The sequence below is a fragment of the Venturia canescens genome, chromosome 10 (genome assembly GCF_019457755.1).
Source record: "Venturia canescens isolate UGA chromosome 10, ASM1945775v1, whole genome shotgun sequence".
NCBI classification, from domain to species: Eukaryota; Metazoa; Arthropoda; class Insecta; order Hymenoptera; family Ichneumonidae; genus Venturia; species Venturia canescens.
This window is the reverse complement of record NC_057430.1, coordinates 17,091,183-17,113,237: the sequence shown is the minus strand read 5'-3', so window position 1 is coordinate 17,113,237 and position 22,055 is coordinate 17,091,183. Positions and strand designations below refer to the sequence as shown.

Here is a 22,055-nt window from a genome sequence, read left to right as displayed (position 1 = left end):
ATATCTCAAGAACGCTTGATCGCTCGGAAAAGTGCGTAAGAACTTTGATCTTTAGAATTTTGCAATCTGTCGAGCCTGCGAGAAGAACGGGGGCGCGAGTTTTGGAACACTTTGTATATACAGAGATACCGGGGAATCTCGGCGCGTTCTCTCGTGCTTGATTAATGCCTAAGCGTTTTCATCCATCGTATAGCGCCAGTCTATCCGTGACTCTCTTTATTTTCACTTCCTCTCTCCCTCGTTCCTCGAGATTCATGGGATCGTATTCCGTCTCTCTCAGGCTCTCTCGAATAGTTGTACCGAGGCCTCACCGACTACGGTGGTCCAGCGCATTATCGTGATTCGAAACGCAGAAAGTGGAGAGAAAGAGTGAACGAGCGAGAGGGAGAGAGAGAGAGAGAAAGGGCATTGATGGATAATCGCGCGCGTCCTTCCTCCATTTCTCTAATACACCCCCGTCAAGCCCCCACCCCCTCGAACAAACTACTCTATACATCGTGTATTGTGTAACTTTAAAACAGCGACTTGAATATGTGCGCGCATGCGCAAACTTCCACTCGCCAAATCACGAATAAACGTCCAAGTTTTCTATATCTCCCTCGCTCTCTTTCTCTATTTTCCTTTCTGTCATTCACTTCCGATAGGTTTGTTAAAACAGGCCGCGTATATATGCCGTTCGCCGTCAAACCTTGTACCAATTAAACGCACCATGTTCGAGTCTTCGAAACTAAGATTGAAACTCTTTTCATTTACGTACAACGCTCCGTTTTCTTCGCGGTGTGTTTTTTCTTTTTTCTTTTTTCTTTTTTCCGTTCAAAAGTTACAATCGTTCCTTTCTTCCAACGTTTCGCCGTTCGTTTTGCTTGTTATCGTGAGTAACGCCGTCATTTTTTTTATCAAAGACTAACGGACACTGCCGATAAAGCCTTTTCCAGCAGGTTGGATTTCCTTTTTACGAGCGTCTGACCGAGCTTCGGGAGAACCGGAAGTCGCCGAGAATTCGGACGGGACGCCGGGAAACCGCGATCGACTCGGACCGATTTTGATCGCGGTTTGAGAAACGGGGGTTGGGAACAAGATTCAAGAGAAACGAGACAGAAGGAATAAATGGAATACGTCATGACAACAGGAAAGTGCAAGTGATGAACGTCCGTCCGAGTTCTCTAGTCTCTTGTTGTTGCTGTTGTTGTTGTTGTTGTTGTTGCTGTCGGTGCTGCTGTTGCTGCTGCTGCTGCTGCTGCTGCTACGAGAGTCGGATGAGTAGAAAATCGTGTGGCATAGACGTCGCGGTCACGATTCTCTCGTCGACCGAGAGTGAATAATATTGCAATACTGTTGCAGTCTCGCTTGAGGCACGAAGGAAAAGTTACGCAAATTCGAGATATCGGATTATATCCGTCTCTCGTTTCGCTCGTACCCATATTCTTTCGTGTCTGTTACTCACAGTCATTGTGGAATTTAGTGACGGAGATGAAAAAGATGAAAAAATTGAAAAAGTTAGCTTTTTTCTACAATTTTTTCAAATATTATTCTCGCAATTCGTGACATCGGAGGCACCGCAATTATCGTCGTGATAGTTTGACAGTAATAACGAGAGTTGCGTATCACTGTGTTGGGCGAAATAGATGAAAAGTGAGAGACAATTTTGTCTCGACGACCCTGGACCACTTGCATAAGATCTGGGTCGATCGATGACGTTTTCTATCCCATAAAAATGTCTCCTTCTCTTTCTCGTTTCTGTCATTCTCTCACACAACACTTCGGCATCTCTCGCGGTGGTGCATTCATGCAACGTACAAAGTGCATCCGGTGGGTGTGTCTCGCTCCCATAAAACCTTCTCTCCTGACCCTCTCTCGCTCGCTCTGTCGTGCGACTCTCTCGCAAATCCTTCATATATACGTACTCACGATCTTTGTGCGTTGCCTCTTGTGTCGCTACGTCAAACATCGTTTCGTAAGAGCATTGTAATAGAAACGTGACACTACGATGGGGACTTCCACAAAACGACGACTCAAAAATGCTATTCGTTATTGAGGAACATTCAAACGTTGCTGCCAGCCATTTTTCAGGCTTTTATAAAAAAAATGAGGGTTTTCAGTGGTTCCATAAACGGGATAATAAACAGTATGCCAATAATGAATGATTCAGATATCCATGAAGAAAATACTCAAATTTCTTTGCATTATAAAAACCAACGAAATTTCTTCGTAAATAATAGGGAACTTTACGCAGTATGTAAGAAAAAATATAAAAGTGCATGTTTACGATAGATTTCTTAAAAATTAAACGAGAAACGTCAATATTCGTTTATAAAAATGCAATGTAAATTTTATAACTCAATTTTTAAAATCGTCTTTTTTTCGTCTCTTTTTCAAATGTCAATCTAGATTTTTATCGTGCGCTCTGTGTTATTTTGAAATTTTACAAGTTATTATTAAATTTGTGAACTTTTATCATTTATTTTATTAAAATTCCATAATTCTGTGAAAGGTTCTGTGAAAGCGGAATAAAGTACAAATCTACCAACAATTTTAGTGACGTTTTTACACGTGTATTATTGCACTCAGGCACGAGAGACCAATGATATACTTCATAATTCATTATTTTCACAAATCTTGTTACTTGGTCTTGGTTACAAACCGAAACAACATGGCGGCTAGGCTTCGCGGCCGAAAATTCAAAATCGAAAATAAAAAATAGTTTTTAAGACGCTTTACGGTCTTGTAAAATAGATATTAAAATTCCACTGGTTCATTGCGATCTCATGATTCATTTAAAACAGTTTTCAAAAAAAGGTGTAATACCCCACTGGAAGATTCCTCCTCGAGTTCAAAGCAATTGAAATTCTATCGAAATATTTAAAAATTGTTTTTCGTTTTTTGCACCTTCAATAACATTTGAGGACACGTCAAAAAAATAGGAAGAAATCTGGATTTCTGCGAAAAAGTTGAAACTTGAAAAATTTTGATGATTTGATAGAAATAATTATTCGTTTATTATTTAGAGATGCAAATATTTTAGTGGCTTTTGTATTTATCATTGTATGATATAGTTACAGTTAATTCGTGTGTTCGTAGTGTGGTCGTTACGGGTATTTTGCGCGTGTAAACCGCTTCGAGAGGTGTCTCGAAATTAAATGGCTCGCTCAACGCTACCTTTTCCGTCGAGAGAGTTTCTCGCAAGTGAGCACACGCAATAGTTGAAGTTGGACGGAGAGAGAAAAGGTGAAAAAGAGCGAGCGGCGAAGGAGAGAGAAAAAATACTGGAGCTTGATAAAGCGGAAACGTCGCCTGAAGCAATCGCGGGTGGAAATGCAGATTGAGCGAGGCATAAAGTGAGCAAATAAAAAGACTGAAATGAGATGCAAAGCCGAAAGAATGAAATTAAAAAAATTTCAACTTATCGTACTCCGCGAAGCCTTTGAACCCGAACAAAAATGGCCGAATTTTCATCAAGTTTTTTCAATCCTAATATTCCTCGAATTAAAAATATTTTCGTCTAATTGAGCGTCGTTACGAAGCCCATAGATTTCTTGCTTCGTAACGACCATTTTAAATTTGACGATTGTTTTTGAGGCAATAAACGAACAATTTCTACGATCCCATCGACTTGTCAACGTCGAACGATCGAGAATAATGAAAAAATGTTTTTTCCTCTACTCCGAGCTCATCCAGGAAGTCCAGTAAGCTCCGCGATGCTTGATAAATAATAGTCGATGGGAAATTTGATCAGTTCGAAACATAGAGCCCATGAAAGGTCTGGTAAGATTAATGAAAAAAGACTGAAGTCTAGGGCAAGGAGTATCGTTGAAATTGCGCAAAATCAGGAGAAACAAGGACCATATATGCAGAAATCTCATAGCGAGTTGAAGAGAAAAGGCGGAAGAGGGTGTTCCTGGTCATTTCTTTATCGTCTTCTGCGCGAGCCTCTCTCTCTCTCTCTCTCTCTCCCGAGCTTTCTCGTTGCCGCTGCGTTTGCCCGGAGGAGCAGCTCGCACAGCATTTATAACGGAACGAGCATCGAACTGACCAACTCCCATGCCACATTATAACTATACATCTGATAAAGGTAAACGTAGAGCAGAATCCGATACGCGTAACGCAGAAAATACCATTTCACAATGTGTGTGTGTGTGTATACGTACATACTTAATTATTGTATCGATGTACGGAGATTATGTGTGCTTGGGCGAGGGTATAAATATGTATTCGTGGACAGATCGATTGACAGCGAATAAAATGGATCTAAATGGAGCGTGCGTGCTTGTTTATGTTCTGGGAGAATATGAGTTTAGTCGGAATACGCGGTATTTCAAAATATATGCCCAATTCGAGATGAAGAACGAGCAGTTGATTCGACTAGAAATCGCCTTTGTATACTAAAACACGGAGTTGGAAGAGCACCGGAGGCGAAATAGTGGCGCATACTCGTAATCCGATATACATATATCTGCTGTATCGTATGTATGCACTCAGGGAATCGTCTTAGCGCCAAGATTAGTGATAAAGCCTTTAAGTCTCGAGCCGCAATAACGTAAAAATACTTGTACGCATATTACAACGATTTTCTTGCCCACTCTCTCCTTGTTTTTCTTGCTTACATGCACCCCGAGTTGTGGAGAAAGGGTGTCCTGGAAGTCGCACTTGTACGGCAACGGAGAGACCGAACGATTCTGAAGGGAAAAGTATTTTGTAGTGTCTTTCCAGGACGCACCGTTCGGAAGATATTCGAGTTCAGGTGTCACGGCCAATCGACGAGGAGCGAAGGGGCGGGACGCGCTTCCCCCGCTCCGCGCTGGATCTCGACGACGCGACGGATTGGCTCTCGCACTCGTCGATTGATATCTCCGAAACGGTGCGACGGAGCGAAAAACCGCTCAAGACTTTTCTCTTGGAAATTTGACGATCTTCCGACTCTACGGATCGGAGTATCCACTCCGGAGGCACACTTTGGATTTAATACGTAATAAGATGAAATATAAATGGTGCATAGAGAGAAACTGTGCGTGAACGCATGGCATTGTAATGCGGGAACGAGAGAGAGTGCGTCTGTCTCTGGTCGTCGGTTCGTTTTTTCGCGGTACGGGCGGACAGCACAGTAAGCCCCTTCTGTCATTTGCCGGTGTTTAGTCGCGAGAGGCACAAACGTTTCACGTCGGGGACCACGAGAGACGGCGGTTCCTTTTAAATCTCTCCTCCTCCGAGACAGAGAATATTCGCAGAGTAAACATTATATGCCATTTACACGGAGTTCTTATACACGTATGTGTACAAAATGTACATATATATATTATATCGGATCTTGAGAGGCGCGTGGGTGCAGCAGCGCACGAGGATTCTTGAGATTCGCTTTTATTCTTGTTCGTCTTCGCCACCACGTTCTTTCGTGTTTGCGAAACGCAAACTCTCGCTCCCTTAAAGGGTCTCTTCTCTCTCTCTCTCTCTCGCAGCTTCTTTCTCTCTGTCTCAATCCTTGGTTTGGTACAAAGTCTTTTTTGCGAGTTGCTCTCGCCCTGGCATATTGTTCCTCACTTTGACTAAAGTGCGTGGGGGAGTCGAGCCCGTCTCTTTCTTTATTTTTTAGTCCGGCTCACAGCTCAGCGACTGAAATCCTAAGAAAAAGGTGATTGTGCGACTGGCCGGTGTACATGCGTGCGGTTAAAAAAAGGCTCCGCGCTGTGTACTTGATGATAATCTCCTCCGAGTTTGTAAGCCAATCTCTTTCGCGGGCTCTTTCACGCTTAATCCTTTACGCTCGTCACACGTCGCTCTCCGGTCCTTCATCTCTCCGATGTCCTGCGAGCCCCGATTGAGCGATTCGGGAGGTCCCGCTTCCCCGAAAAAGCCAAAGAGGAATCGAGATCCTGGCACTTTCTCTCTTCAAAAAATCCGTTCCAAGATACCAATCCGTCACTCAATAAAAATACTCTTCTTTCCCCGCATCTCTCAATGATTTTCGCTCGGATTCCTCTTCCTCGTTATTCCCGGGCTCCAAATCCCCCCGGGGGGTCTACCGCGGATCCGCCTCGATGAAAGGACCCTTCGCCCCCGCGTGAACTTTCAACCCTACGGACCTTAATTTCAGACTCAATTTTTCATTTCATTTGAAAAAAAAACACATTTCAATTGCAATCATAATCACTGTTGAGCTTTTCGGATTCCTCACTTTATCCTGCTCGCCTCCCAGCTTAATCGCCTCTCACGCAAATTCCTCCCTCTCATTCCCCACGTTTTTTTTTGTCTCTCTCTCTCTCTCTCTCTCTCTCTTAATATGATATTTAGATCCTCTTATATCCTCTCTTCGCGAGGACTCTCCTCCTCGCGCATATATGAAATATTTCTTTGTGAAGCCGCGCCGGATCAGCGTGTGTACAACATCATGAGACTGCAAATATTTTACTCCCACAAGGAGCACGGGAAAGACGATGTGACCCGTACGGATGACACTTTACGGTACTCCTGTGGATATTATATTATATTATGCGAATGTATAGATATATAGAGGCGTAGATATACGTTCTATGAGGAATATGAGAGGAGGAAAAAAGTATCGGAGGAACAAGAGACGAGTCGTGGAGGGACATGGAGACGGTCGTGGGATATGGGCCATTGGAGTCTCTTCCGAGGGCGAGAAGGGAATATAAAGATATTTTTGCCGTTTTTATTGCTTTCTTTGGGCCCCTTTTTTTTCTATATTCTTTCGAAAATTCTTCATTTACCATCGCGAGAGTTATAGAAACTCCTTAGCTCTCTGTCACGCTACAATAATGACCGTCCATCAGCCGGAGGCATAGGGCGAGCGTGATCCGTGGACGTGCTCATATTTCATATAACTATATACGCGTCTTTATATGTATTTATTTATTGTGGGATAAGACTCGCTCAAATGGCCCGAGCACACCATTACGTTTTACGATTCTTCCCAACACACGAGCGATCCCCCGCCGCATTACAATCCTCGCATCGAATTAAACCGCGCGCGATAGAGATGTCTCGAAGCTTCGATCATCCTTCGAAAGACACGTTACTTTTTAGTCAATTTCTTCTTTATCTCGCGCGCGAGATTGACCGAGCGAAGTGACGCCGCGGTGCTAAAATTTAAGGGGCAGCGGGTCAAAACCACGCGGTCGAGGGCCGCGATCGCCATTTTTTTTTATCATTTACAGTTCCTCGGTGCACGTATTCATACCAGAAAGTGCGGATTACCATTTTATAGGCATAGTTCTGCAGGCTCGAACGACCGGATTATCGGAGATTAACGGATTGCAGAACTGCAAATTGGCCATTAAAAATATACGGGACTTTGCGCGTTTTTTTTTTTTTTTTGGAAGGAACCTTCGCCGTCGGTACTTAACTTCTCGCTCGAGTCGCCTCGCAACGAAAAACTTGGTTTGTTTGTCCCGTATACGAATATTAATCGTGCTGGGAAAAAGGCCTGATTACATTTCGATTCGTTTTTGTTGTTTTAATTGTTCGCACGATTGAAAATGTTTATCGATTCCTCCTTCGAATACAAATTACACCGGGGCATAAATTTTCTCTTCCTCAATAGCCATAATGCACTTAACGTTTTGACGTTTTATACACGCGTCGTTAGAAGAGCTCGGACGGGAGTAATCTCCCTCCGTCAGCGATGTGCTCGTGATATCGGGAGAGAAGAGGACGAGAACGCGTATCACTTTCTCTCCTGAGATCCTCGAGCCTGCGCTGCCATCGTGAGTATAAACAAAACAAAGCGTGCCATCGCATATTGCCTTTTCCTCCCCCGCGGCCGCGCTCACAGCCGCGCGCTCGGAATATGTTTATCTCGAGCCAACATAATGTGGATGCGATTCGATGACTCGTCGAGACGCCACGGCGTTGGGCCGTGAGTGCGCGTCGTTGGAATATGACTTCCTGGCAGCTTTTATTCTTCCACGTCCTGACAAACTCACAAATCTTCGGATCTGCACGACGATTTTACGACGCCGATTTTATTGTCGCATGCGTGATTTCAATTTCTCTCTCATATACTTCGCGATCACGTGGAAGCAATTTCGAAAATTTTCCGGATCGTCGAAGTACTCGACGCTCCTTTCAAAGAAATTCATTTCCCAAGAGCCATGCAGGAAAAAAGCTCTGCTGGTAAAAGTAAATATAAGGAGCGAATTGAGAGAGGATTTAAATGGGAATTCGAGCGAAACCGGAAGCCGCTCGGCTATGGTCGAAGGTTCTCGAGTTACCGAGAATTCTCCAAGTCCAGGGGCTGCGAGGGGAGGGAGGCATTACGTTCGGTTTATAAGCGTAAAAAGTTGGGAGAAGGCGAAAAGCATAGATCATGCACGCACCACTGACACAGTCTGGCAAAAGGTGCGTTACGCTCAGGAAGGCTTCGGGGTGATTGTATATTATATATGTGGAATAGCATACAGATACATATATATATTTTCGTGTGCGAAGAAACGAGGTGCACGCGTCCGAGAGGCCGTCATTACCGCCAATTACAATAAATCCCATGACGCGCGCGGCGGCCTCTTCTTCCCAAGGTATCGAAGGCGGGCTCTCGCGTGTACATGCAGCCATGGAAGCGCGATGCTCGTATACAATATCGAAGCTTTATCGTTTCCCGGTGGTTTGCCAACGGTAGAACAAACTGTGGAGGCGCGCCGATATATTGGCACGTATGTAAGAACGTGCGCGCGAGATCTCTCGCGAGTCAAGCATCTATAATCCCGGCTTAACTCCGAGTGCGTGCGTTCGGCACGTATGCGCGCGTTTGCAGCTACGAAAACCGGCCTTTTTCCTCCTCGTACGTACGCGGTAACGAAGGAAAAAATCACGGTAGTTTCCTACCCGTCGCTCCATGATAAATAAACCGTTTGCGGTACAGTGGAAATTCGATTTGCGCGAGAGAACCGAGCGCTTTGGTGCGGCGACGAATGAGGGCGCTGGGAAAGTTGGCGTCGGTTCTCCCACCAGCCGCGAGGCGCGGCGGGTGGGAGAACCGCGCGCGAAGCCCCGCCGGGGGGGATCCGACCCCGGTCGGTCTCGAGGCGAAGCTCGCTGATCGGACTCGCACTGTTTTCGCGTCAATGCATCCGCATGAAAATGTTTATGGATGATAAATATCGCGTATATTTAGTACGTGTTGTTATACCACTTTCACGAGACTGATGATCGACTTTTCCGTTTCAACGAGAGACGCCCCGACACGAAATCGGCCACACGATTTACCTGTCTCTCACCGTACACGCCATGAAATATATGTTTCAGCTTACTTTTTATTCCTCCGAGTAACTCGCTCTTGTTTTGCTCCCTTTTTTGTCTTTTTTATCGCGGCGATCGTTGCGAGGCTCTCGCTCCCTCGTCAAGTATGTACCTTTTTGTATGTGGAGCACATTATGCCTCCAAACTTGTATGTATAAATGAAGCGAACGAGATGCAAGTGGAGCCGGAGGAAAGGGCGAAGAGCCCTCTTTCTCGCGAATTTTCTGTGCAGCACTCTCAGCGCTGGGGGAATACTCCGAGAGAGAGTGGGGGGAGGGGGGGGGGGGGGACGACCCGACGAGCTCGCTGGTCCAGATAGATCACTCGCCGATATAATTAATGAGCACGATCGGCGTGCCCGACCAACAATTCCCATACACACCTCTCCTTCGCGTCTCAGCCTCCTTAAACTCAAGCTCCTACTGTATCGCCGGAAAAACCCTCGGCGTCGTTGATCCTGTTGTCGCGAGAAATAGGTTTAAGTGAATCGACAACGCGCCCCCCCCCCCCCCCCAGCCCTAACGAGAAACGAGCCACGTCGATCCTACGAGACTTTTAACGTCAATCGGTCCGATCCAATTGACCACCGAACCGCCCCTGCTGGGACGCCGGATAAAAAGCGCTCAATCGCTTTCTTCGTCGAATTGAGACTCGAACCCAAAGCCCGCGCGTCTCCAATTTATCTCCGTTTCTTGCCAAATCCGCTTTCTTTCGACTCTTGGCGGAGAAGAAATCATGGAAAATGTGCCTCGATCAGGGGCCACTTACAATGAAGAAATACGGAAAGATCAGTCGTGCTACGCGAGCTGATAAAAAGTGGTTTACTTAGCGCAGAATATCTCATATATTATCGTCGAATATCGGTGCACAAGTGCAACAGTGTTGGAAACGAAGACACAACCGTCCGAGGCCTCCGCGGTGCATAGTGCACGATGATGTGGACCAGGAGGCTGGTTTCTTTCCACTGGGAGCCTCGGTAACCTATTCTGTAACCCCGAGAGGCTGAACCCAGCTCGAAGCCTCGTGAGGGAACACCAAAGAGCGAGGGAGAAGGCTGGAGAAGGATGAAGGGATTGTGTAGGACGAGAAGCACGAGAGAAAAAGTGAGAGCGAGAGAAAAACAAAGGGGAAGAGAAAGAGATAATATAATCTATTCGTTATACACCGCGAGGGCAGAGTCCTCTGTTTGTGTACGCTGTGTATGTAGGTATCTGGGTGAAGAAAGAGGAGACTAACCTCAGGATTTATATGCTATACAATATACTTTCCTTACTGAGCAAGCGAGAGTGGTGAGCTTCGTCTTCGTCGAATAACAGTGGAAAAAATTCCCAATTACGCTCCTCGAGCGCCGGGGCTCGACCTGGCGACGGCTACGAACACAGGATTGTACGAGAATTCAGCCTCCTGTAAACTTCGCCAACTTCTCCTGGATTCTTGCATACTTGTGAGTGTGTGTGTGTGTGTGTGTGTGTGTGCGTGTGTGTGGCTATCATTATATCTCTTTTCTCAACTTTAGTCTCTTTGTATACAGGGTGTTCCAACAGGGTTCGAGTATAGTGCTGGGATGAGCAATTGAATGTCAGGGAAACTGCTAGGAACCGGCCTCGCGTCAAATCTCATGCTGATGAGCCATTAATTACCAAAAGTTAAGCTATACGAGCTGGTGAAGCCTTCGCTGCCGAAACGGTTAGAGATACGGCAATAATGCATGGGACCAATATTGTAGATGATGAAATTCTGCAAAAAAAAGTTGTTGGCCGCAACTCTGTATCGTTGGTCGTTTAACCTCGGGCGGGACTCGAAAAAGTTTTTGGAAATAGAAACTCCTCGGAAACGAGTCGTTTTTCGATCGGGTGCCAGGACTAAACTACTGGGGATGGAACAATCTCGAAGAAAACTTTTTTGTTGTAAATTTTGTGCTCTTCAACTTCGGTCCTCTTCATCTTTACTCTATTTCTAACCGCTTCGTCACAAATCGACGAATCATCAATGACTCATCCATGGGAGAACACCCCGTATGTACGAACATCTTTTTTGAACGTGTTTATGTGTATATTGGGCATTCCCTCGCAGCACATAACACCGATATCGTATCGACCTATCGATGTGTAACGTCGTTCCAGATTCCCGTAACGAGAGAGAGGAAATTCTCGATTGTTCTCCCCGATGTTTTGTGTCTTTAACACAGAGAACGAGCACCATTTCCCATCTATTACTCCACGCCTCTCTCTTTTTTGTCTCTTTCAGTCTCGAAGAGGATAAACGAAAGAGAATTTCTCCAATTGTGAGATTGCCGAATCGAGGGAGCTTCGGAGACGTTTTGGACACATTTGAAACGAGAATGAAAGTTTGAGGCTCGCACGCGATGTTTCAAGGGGCATTTTTCATGGGATCGTCGACCGTTGTAATTGGATTTTTGTGCTGGCAGCTTTTAATGAAAATCGATGACAACTCACCGTAGGAAGACTCGACTTGAGTCCTTGGACCTTCTCATCGTCTTCGGTGCCGGAAACACTCGCGTCCGATTGCGCGATTTGGGTGGTTACGATTTCCGGCAAATCGGCTATTAAAGTGTCACTCGAATCGCACTTGTTCAACAAAATGGCATCGTCGTTGAGAACAAGAGTTTCACGGGAGCCAACGCGCTCTCGAGGGTTGTCGGGGATTTCCAAAGGCTCGTCGGAGGCATCTTCGTAAACGGAAAATCCGCTGTCTTTCCTCGGGCTGTCGTGTCTCGCTTGCGGTTCCTCAGTTTCGAGATCATCGGTGACTTCTCGCTCCTCGAGTGACCTCCTCCGTTCGGCTGCTTCCGGGAGTTTAACCGTAGGAAAATCGAGCCCGATTCCATCTTCGTTGTCTTGACTCCCTCTAGGATCTTCCTCGTTCACGTACCAAGAAGTGCAAGTTGAATTCCTCTCTCGTCTCTCCACCGAACTCGAGTCCTCGCTCCTACTCGTCAACGCGCCCTTGCACTTTCGAAGGTAACTTTTGACTCTGCGAGTTTTGCTCTTCCGGGTCTCGTGACCCCTCGAGCCGAGACCCGACTCGCCCCCGACCGCCGAAACTACTTCGCTTTCCGTTTCAACGTTTTCGTCTAATTTCGTCAAGCCCGGCTCTGCACTCGCCTCTAATCCTGGCGGATTTAAGCCCCCACCGCCATCTTCGTCCCGGTTTACCTCCGACGCCAAAGACCATGTTTCATCCTTCTCCGGGATTCTGCGCTCCACCGGAATCACCTGCGACAGAACAAACGAACGGAATTCAGTCAACTTTTATCGCGCGAGAACTTAAATGGTCCTGGAATACATTAGATCTTTCAGTGACAAAACTCTTTTGAAAAATTCGAAGGAAGCAGTTCAGAAAATGTCTGCAGCTGCCAAGAGATCCGACTCCAACTGCATGCTGGTCTCAGCTTACAATAGTATTCCGAGTGAATTGCGCCATCGACAAGATTATCCAAATCGCATAATCACGCTAATTGCACTATAACTGAATGCACTCGTATCTCAGCACACGAGCGTTTCTCCAAGCGTAACAGTAACGATCGTCTGTCAATTTTAAGGTGCAACGCTTCGAGCGTTGAAAATAATAATAAATATAGCTAAATTCTCGGAAGCAAAGAAGTTTGCTTCGGAACTGTTCTGAAACCTCCGAGGTTTGAATGCCCCTCGAACTCGGTGATGACAAAATGAGTGTAATCGCTGGGGTATTTTATAAAACGCGAAATATTGTGGTTCAAAAAAGGGGTATTAAGCAAATGACGGTTTTTCCAATATTTCTGTATTGACCAACCTTTCGAGTGGATTTCATATTACACGGGGTCATTTGCGGTCACCACTACACGCAGCAACGGGAGTTCTCGTTTCTCTCGGGCTCTCTTTCTCTCTCGCATTTTCCCTTGTTTTCTGCGTCTATCTTTTCCATCCTCGTCGCTCCCTCCCCCTCTCTTTTCTCTCGGTTAGCCACGCCACTCTCTCGAATGAGAGTTGGAGAGGCGCGAGGATGCAATCGATCGCGAGGCTGCCAAGCAACCCCGCTGTGACAAAAAGGATGAACGAGGACAGGGAGCGACCAAAGAGACCCGAGCTTTTCCCTCTCCCTCGATACTCTCTCGTTTAAGCAAATATTTGCAACAATTTCTCAGCGAAATCGCTGCCGGAGTAAAAAACAAAACTGAGCCTCTCTCTGCTCCAACGTTTTTGTTTTTCATCCAGTCAACGTCACTCGCGATATTAGCTCAAGGATTCGATCGATAATCCGCCTCGTTTGAGCCGTCGTACGTCATTCCGGACTCCGCTTTCATCGCCGCACGAAATCTCAACGCGGAACTTCCTACCATAAACTCACTTATAATGCCAGCGACGCAATTAAATACAAAAATATGAGCATCGAACAGGGTACAAACAGAATGTAACTAATTTCCTCCCCATTAAACCCGCTCCCTCGCAACGTCCCTGCACGATTTTTGTCTCCATCGCTCCACATTGCTACCAGGACGAGGAACAAACTGCGAAAAACTGTTTGCTCCGTTATCGATTTCCCCGAAGCCTTGACAATTTAATTTGGGCCATTCTGTATCTCTATATAGGCTCAAACCTCCAACATGCAAGGGACAAACGAGAACGCATGACGCCAGTACTATAAGGAATATTATCTGCTTTCCACGTATAGGGGGACCGGCTCAAAACGAAGTACTTCAAAAATCCGCTAATTTTATTCCATCTCATTCTTTCATTTTTCAATATTTATCCAAAAAACGTAAAAAATCACAAATTCTTCAAAGACACTCCGTTTTGCCACAAATATTTATAGTTTTATATACAATTCGTGAAATTTAAATAGCACAAAAAATTCGCATATTTTTCACGCCTACCCCGTTTTGACACAACACTTGATGATATTTTCTCGAAAAATTGAAAAAAATGACACATTTGAAGATTTCCTCGTGTCCGAGAGTAAAAATGACCAAAGTTTCTTAAACTTCAGAAAAGTAAAATATTTTCTTGGGCACTCCATTTCGCCCCGGTCTCCCCTGTATATAAATCCACATAAATTTATATCAAGATAAGCGTGATAGTGCTATCGATCGTAAATTGCACAGCACGAGGCTTTGAGTGTGCAGAGCCCTATATGCCGGTAACAAACACCCCGAGGCTGGTGCACTCGGTTAACCCTCCTGCGTTCACTTCGAACAAATGCTATATATAGATATGCGGGTTGAGATGTGTCGTTGCATATGTGTGGCTCGGTTTGGCCTACTTAGTTGCAGCGTGTCGTGAGTAGCCAGCATACATATCGGGCCCGTATGAAACGCCTATTAGTATTCCGCGCTCGGTACAAAACGAGCGCGTTCACTTTCGCGCCCTTCGTTGCACTCGAAAGAAAAATCTGCCCCTTTTAGTCCGAATAATATATGAGGGAGCAGGGTGAAAGCGAATGGGACGAGATGGAGCCTTGACGGATGTGGCTGCGGATGAGGATGAGCTACAGGTGCTAAATTTTCAAAAGATCGCGTCGCCCTTCGCACCAAAGAGGGATGCTTGGGCAGAGAATTTTCGCGTTGAGACGAGGATGAGGAGGCGAAGCGGAGCAGAGCGAGGAGCGTAAATTCGTCGCGGGAAAGTATACACGCCAAGTTCGTGGTTGCGGCGAGTAAAAAACGAGGGATCAGCGTGCGCCTTTTTGTGAACGAGTGTCTGTAAAAATACAGTAGCTCCACTGATTTATTCATGACGAAATGATTCTCGAAATCACGATCTACGGGACTCTTATATTCCGGGCGGTATAAAAACGATCTTGGGCATAAATAAATATCCTGGGAAACGAAAAGCTGGATCGCAAAGTGCATGCAGCCAATGCGGGGCGAGAGAGAGAGAGAGAGAGGGATACGGAAAGTGTGAGGAACGAGACGAGAATATACGCTCATTCGAAGGATGCAGGTTTTTATTTTTCTCTCTCTCTCTCTCTGTCTCTCGCTCGCTTTTTTCACGAATTCGAAGAGTTTGAAGGATCGCTGTACACCGACTATGACGAGAAACTGCAGAACTGGCGAGGGCAAAGGAGTAATATAGTGCTTGAGCCATGCCAAGAATATTTAGACGGGGCGTGCTTCGACGGCGAAACCCGAGCACACCGTGCTCTGCAGCAGCAAACACGAGAAAAAGATCGAGAGAGAAGGAAATATGGAGGAGTTGAGAAGCAGAGAGCGAGATGGGGAGAAGGATCGTGGGAAAATATGAGCATCTGGGGGTTTGATATCTCGCTCGCGAGCACCCACAACCCGAGAATTTCTAAGGATACGACGAAGACGCGGTCCTTTCCCTCTTGCTTTTCGCGTAATAATACATGCAAGTGACGCTCGACGAAGATCAATTTATAACTGCGCCACGCCGCCAACAATATCGCGTTGCCGCATTCGCGAACCCTCCGATTCCGATTCAATTCGATGTAATGACTTTATACACGTCTATCCACATCGCTATATAGGCACATAGACACGTTTCGAAACTTTGATCATTCCAAGTTCACGTGACAGCCCTCGTCGAGATGCCAGATCAGCAGACAGAACGAGGGATTGAAATCTCTCGCGATGTACGAGATTATCCCAAATGGAATTAAGAGCAACGAATAACCCTCGTCAAAGTGGCATCGTTTCCAGTGCTCTCTTCGCTCCACTGAAAATCAATGCTTCCATGAGATTTTTCAGAAACCGAAGCAACTGGAATATCGTCGATTTTCGCGGGAAAATTCAACACTTTTAGTCATTTTATCACCAGAGTGGAAATAAATCTTCCAAGAGACAAAATGCAAGTTTTTTTCCAATCGAGTCACTCTTCGTTAAAACTGAAATAAATTTTGAGCCGGTCGCAGCATTTTTTAAAACAAACTCGTAAATTTTGTGCAAAAAGCCCACACATAGACACGGTGTTCCGGAGCCTGAAATTGTTGAGTTTGGTAACAGAGCACGAACGCACGCACAAATGGATACCCAGATGAGGGTACTTTGAGTTGTATGCTAATTCGATTATCAATTAAGAGTAGCGGCGTACGTGGACCGTTAGGAGCGGAGGAAGAGGAAGAAACCTCGCGGAGACTTCGTCCTCGAGCGAGCACGTATAACTCCTGCCGTAGTCCTCTTCCTTCTTCGCTTCTTCGCTTCCTCCTCTTCATCATTTTTTACTTCATGAGCTACATCGCTTCTCGCACAGCCCACGGGTGAAAGCTAATGCTTTTTGCGCCCCCCATAACTCGATCCTCTCTTTTCTCCCCCTTTCTTTCTCTCTCTCTCTCTCTCTCTCTCTCTCTCTCCCGTTTAAATTACACGTGCACATCCTGTAAACGCAGGAGCACTATTGGGAAAGCTTCTGCGTGTAATACAATCATCCGCGTCCGTGTCGCGCACACACGCGCGAAGGCAAATACACTCGAACAGCATCCGAAACACCGAGATCTAATCTGCATCGATAAACTAATGACGAGGAAAAGGAAATTATTATTCGACGCATAAAGTTGATTAGAATATTTCGAAATTTTTTCAATTATCACAATTTTTTGTCGTGTCGACATTATTCTATTATGGGAATCGTTATCGTTGATGAGATCGCGGTGGAAAATCAATGAGCGAGAAACTTTAAAAGTTTCCACATTGAGTTGTAAGGTGAAAATGACATTAAAACTCGGAGAATGTTAGGGACCCTCGTCAGAAGGAAATAAAATTGATGAGCGGCGTTTCGGTTTCGGGAGTCACAAATGACAGCGATTAGCCTTCCGACGTAAGTTGGAACTTCTACTCGCTCGTAAAAATGACGATTTTCACTTTCACGTGCAGCTTATCGGACGAACGGACACGTGCGTCGGCGGCTTACGAAAATCGTGCGATTCAAATTTTTGATAAATTTCTTTTTCATTGGAACGAGGCCTCCCGATTTACTTCGATCAAATGCAAACGGCGGTTCGCCAGAGTCCGGGAATTCCGGCTTCGAGAAATTCCTAACGGAATCGTAACTCGGATTTATAAATTCGTCGTAGATTGAGAAATGGACTGTCAAAACCGAAGAGAAATTTGTCCCCCCAAAAAATCCTGTTTAGCTCATTTTCAGTACCTTTTTGCGTCTCAAAAGTTTCCAGTCGAAATGACTCATGATTTCTCCGTTTAAAAATCCTCCCCGATTATCCAGCCAGAAGCAGAGAAACTTGGAAAGCGCTCTCCTCCGATCTCGCTGACGAATTCATTTTAAAATTCGACTTCTCGGGTTCCATGCACAATGTTGCGTGGATCGATCGTTCCTTCTGCCAAAATATATACATGTATCCACGGATTTTAGGTGTGCTCGGTTCGGGGGGTGGTTCCACCCGTGCAAGGCCAAGATACGCGTCCCAGCATCAGTTTTTCTCTCCGCGGGGAGTCTCTTAAACTGTATTTATCGGCGACACGTTCAACCCCGAAACTGGACGTTCGTCCGTCGATGCTAAAGCCCACGCCCGAGAAACACTGTTTTTCCTCTTTTGTCGCTGCGTTGGGAGCTCGCACTGCGTTCGTCATCGCCGGGATGTGACTAACTTTTCCGCCTGCTCATCGAGCCGGAAGGAGCGTGGCCGCGAGCGGAAAAAATCCGCTTTTCGGAGTCTCTCCCGGTGCTTTTCCCATTGAGCTCCCCGAGAGTGACTATCGACTGACCCGCTTATGACAGGGAAGGTGAGCCGCGCTGCTCATCGTCGGTTTGCTCTTTTCACCTCTCCGTTCCTACGTAATTCACTGGCCTCGCTTCACGACCTCCGCGTCTCTCTCTCACTCGCTCTCATGCTCGTGGCACGCTCGAACACACGTAAACACACTCCCGAAGCCTCGAGAGAATCTTGTCACGAGGTTTGACACGAGAACGAACGAGGATGACTGTCAGCACGGGAAGAAACTCGGTGGAACCGATTGGAAGTCAAAACTCAAGCGGGCTTTGAGCCTCGAGGTACGAACTTTGAGTCAATCATTCGAAAGCATCGATTCCAGGTCCGGAAGGAAGGTTTTTCGTGAGTCGAGATTGCACAGGATCGACCGAACGTGAGGCTTAGGGCGTACTGTCAAAATAGAATATTGCTCTCGTAGAAGAGCGAGGAAGAGAGTGAGAGAGAGAGAGAGCGAGATTCCCGGGCATGCGTGATCGCACTTTTCCACCCTACCGCGAGGGGATGATTTTCTGGAGGTCCCTCGAGAATTAGCTGAAAATGAGGGGACGAATTTGGCATCTCGACGCAATTTCACGCTCCAATTGTTTTTCAATATTTCCATCGGTATTCCCGTTTTCTCGAATAAAATTTCATCCCTTTTTGAATCCCTGCCCAAGGGATGAATCGACTTTCGAAGAGAACGGTTCACGCGCACGACGGCGCTTTCTCCGCCCAGTGGCGGCATCTCTTGGTGAAAGCCTCGAGCCTCTACTCACCACATTTTCCCACGAGTACTGCTCCGCAGAGAACGCAGAAACTCTGCGGATCGCCTCCGCAATTGCTCACCGCTTTACGGCTCTATAATTCATCGTTTGCAGCACGTGCCCGTGAAGAACTCTTCGTTCATCGTCAACACGACTAATCGGTAATGCAGCTGCTGAGCGCTCTACGCTCCGCATCGTTGCAGTAAACTTTGATCCGTCTTCCGACTGAAAAAACTGAGCGATTCCAGCGTGCAACGATCTTAAAAAAGCCTCATTTCCATCTTATTTATCCCAGGAACATAGCCAGTTTCAAAAAAGTCTTTAAATTAGCTAAAAATCGCTCGACGAATTCAACGAAAGCCTGAAAATGGACCAGAACCCATCGAAACCCTCCACTAAACTCAACGACCCTTTGAAAATCGACAAAAAACCGTTTCCGGAGGTAATTTTCCGACCCTCCCGAGATGAAACGACAGCAAAGCTAATTCATTCGCTCTCAAAAAAATTTTCACATGTTTCATGCAAACGAAAGATTTTCAAGCGATAAAAATCTGTCGATAGTCGAATTTCCCACATGCGTTCGAAAATTCCCTTCATTCTCTTACCTCCTTTGAGCCTTTTCATTCTTACAAGCTCTTTCGAAGCCTTTCATAGGAAACTTTCGCGCGAAAAATTCGATTATTAATAATACGTTTCGTTCCGCAGTTAATCGTGCCGGATTCGAGAGGCAGGGTGTCAACTCTACAGTACATTTTTCCACCATTAAAACTTTCCAAGTGGTTGATCGGGTCGAGTGGTCCGAGCGATTGATTCCGATGCCAAGTGTCTAAATGCGTCAACCCTCCATCGGGTTGAGTCCCGATTGACAAAACCACTCGTACTTGACGAAAATTTTGAAAGCGTGTCGATTATCGACGAATCTCTGATACAATAATTTCTTTTATGACTATGTCATTTAATAATGCTACAAGAAAACATTCGTGACAATCATAGTAGCCTTGAGAAATGATGATTCTTCATTATACAGCGATAAGCACTCCAACTTCATAACTTATTAGCTTCTTGGAACACTGCGAAACAACATCCATCTCAATATTCTTTATATCTATTAAGGTGTGTAAAAAAAATATTTTTTTCCCTGTCGAAATTTCAGCCCAAACAAACCCATGCAAACCCGAACCGAAAAAAGTTCCAACAAGTCCAATCAAACCATCGTGGCAAAGGACAGTGGCGAAAATGAAAAATCTACTAGAATTAATTTGAAGATTGAAGTAGAGTGAAGCCTTCAATCTTCCACTTGAAGGCTATATTCTTTGAAAAACAAAAACATGTTTTTTGACCCATTCTAATGAATATATACCAAGAATAATGAGATGGATTTTTTTCATATTGTTTCAAGCAGCTAATAACTTATGAAGTTTGAATGCTTATCGCTACGTAATGAAGAATTATCATTTCAAAAGACTATAGAGAAATCTATTATGATCGTCATGAATATTTTCTCGTAGCATTATTAAATAACAAAATGATGAAGGATTTTCGATTAGAAATTTGTCGATAAACTTAAGAGCTGACGAAGCGCGGGCGCTGGTAAATATGGAAAGATTTACACGTTTCAAAGATTTTCGTCCAGTACGAGCGGTTCTCTGTGCGAAAAGTATAGTAAACGAAAAATACGAGCACATATAACAGTCGACGAAATGTCAGGTTACTACACGATCGGGACTCGCCCCGATGGAGGGTTGACGCGCTTGTACTACACTTGCTACACTTGGACAGTTTCAACGATGGAATAATTGACTGGAGAAACGATGACACAATGTCGAGTTGCCCGATGTAGAATTGACACCCTGCCATTCGAGTTATGTTCACATTTTTTCAAGACTCTTCCTCATTTTTAGAAACAAATTTGTTTAGAAGAAGATTTATGTGCGACGCTATCCTGGGAATCGGAATAAATCTCTGAGGTGTTCACGGCATAAGCCTGTTACGCATGTCGCAACGATTAGGCGTACGCGCGGTACACACAGAGTGAGCATACACTCTCTTATCGTGTAAACGATTTGAGGTATTTATGTGGTAGAGAGCTGATAAAGCTGACTGTATATATTCGTGCATACATTCGTAGACGAGGGTGCTTTAATACCTGTTCGCCTACTCTCTCATCGTCACAACTGTATTTCACTATACGGAATCGTTGAATAATCAGCCTCGAGCGCGATAGCAGCCTTGAGAGAATCTTTTCGAGAGGCTCTCGGTGCGAGCGCGGAACTAAAAAATGATTGAAACTTGGCTTAAACGAGTGACTTTTATTAATTGGTGCGGAGGATTCCCCTGCGGTGAGGAGCGTGTTTTTCGTCTTTTCGTGTTTCTCGATCCAGGCCTGAAAAACGTTTCGAAAACTTGGAACGTTCGTCAGATCGCTGCGGTCGAAGATTCGTAGCTAAAACGATTTTTTTAGTCCCGAAACGGTCTCCGGAGTGGATTCGAAGGACAAAAAATGATTGCCGGCTCGATTGGAGCGTGATTAGAGCATTATCGAAAAGTGCTTTTGAACCGGAGCGCAAATGGGCGCGATTCGAAGTTCGGAGCCCCGGAGAGTTGACGAGCTAAAAAAAGGAGGAAACGAAAATAGAGATGCGAAAGAAAATAAATGAGGAAGAGAGAAATATAAAAGAGGAAAAAAGGTGGCTCCCGGTTAAATTGAGAAGAAGAAATGGCAATCAGGATCTCGCAAGTACGGCGGATCCGAGCGCGGTTGATTGCCGGTAACCGGACTGCCATCTAAGGAGCGAAGTACACGCGCGTTTCAATTTATTGCCTCCGTTTCCAAAGCCCCCGAAGCTTTTGCTCCTCGCTGGCAAACTTTTGCGCCCGGTACCCGATGGAAAATATACCGCGAGGCCCCGCCGGCGCCGCCGCTCTTCTCTCATCGCGTTACACTCGATACACTATATTAGGTACAGTTACGCCACGCCACCGGACAACGAAAGCTTTTAAAATATGCGAGACTCCGAATAAAGAGAAATAAACATCGCACAATATGAGCTCAAATAAAAGTTTCAACTCCCGCCACTTTAATAACATAATAAATAAAGATACGAATCTCCCAGCGGCCTTCCCCCCCCCCCCCCCCCTGCACAGCCAACACTCGGCGTCTTCTCGTTACCTTGCAACGCTCGAGTACAACCTCCGTTTCGTATACCGCGGGCTCCACTTTTTTTCTACTATCTTCGAGATAATCAGAGTCAACGAGCGTTAGACACACACGCCTCCATCATTTTCGCCAGGGAATCTTGCAGCCACCAGAACTTGAGAATCGTCCGCCATTATTTTTGGGAACTTCTGGCCCAAATTCGGCTTTGAATTCTCGAAAATTTCTGA

General features: G+C 45.5%; 1 protein-coding gene across 2 annotated transcripts in view; it reads right to left on the bottom strand.

Moving 5' to 3' along the window:
- Pura (Puratrophin-1-like) overlaps nt 1-22,055 on the bottom strand; it is a 152,008-nt gene that overhangs the window by 120,528 nt on the left and 9,425 nt on the right. Inside the window, exons 1-2 of one of the 2 annotated variants that reach the window (XM_043430088.1) lie at nt 17,349-18,301; nt 11,703-12,482 (exon numbers count right to left, since the gene is read on the bottom strand). In XM_043430088.1, coding sequence (XP_043286023.1) covers nt 11,703-12,482; nt 17,349-17,387 — 819 coding nt within the window. In that variant the 5' untranslated portion in view covers nt 17,388-18,301. Of the gene's footprint in view, nt 1-11,702; nt 12,483-17,348; nt 18,302-22,055 lie in introns of those variants that run through there. The other variant, XM_043430087.1, reaches the window with a different exon arrangement.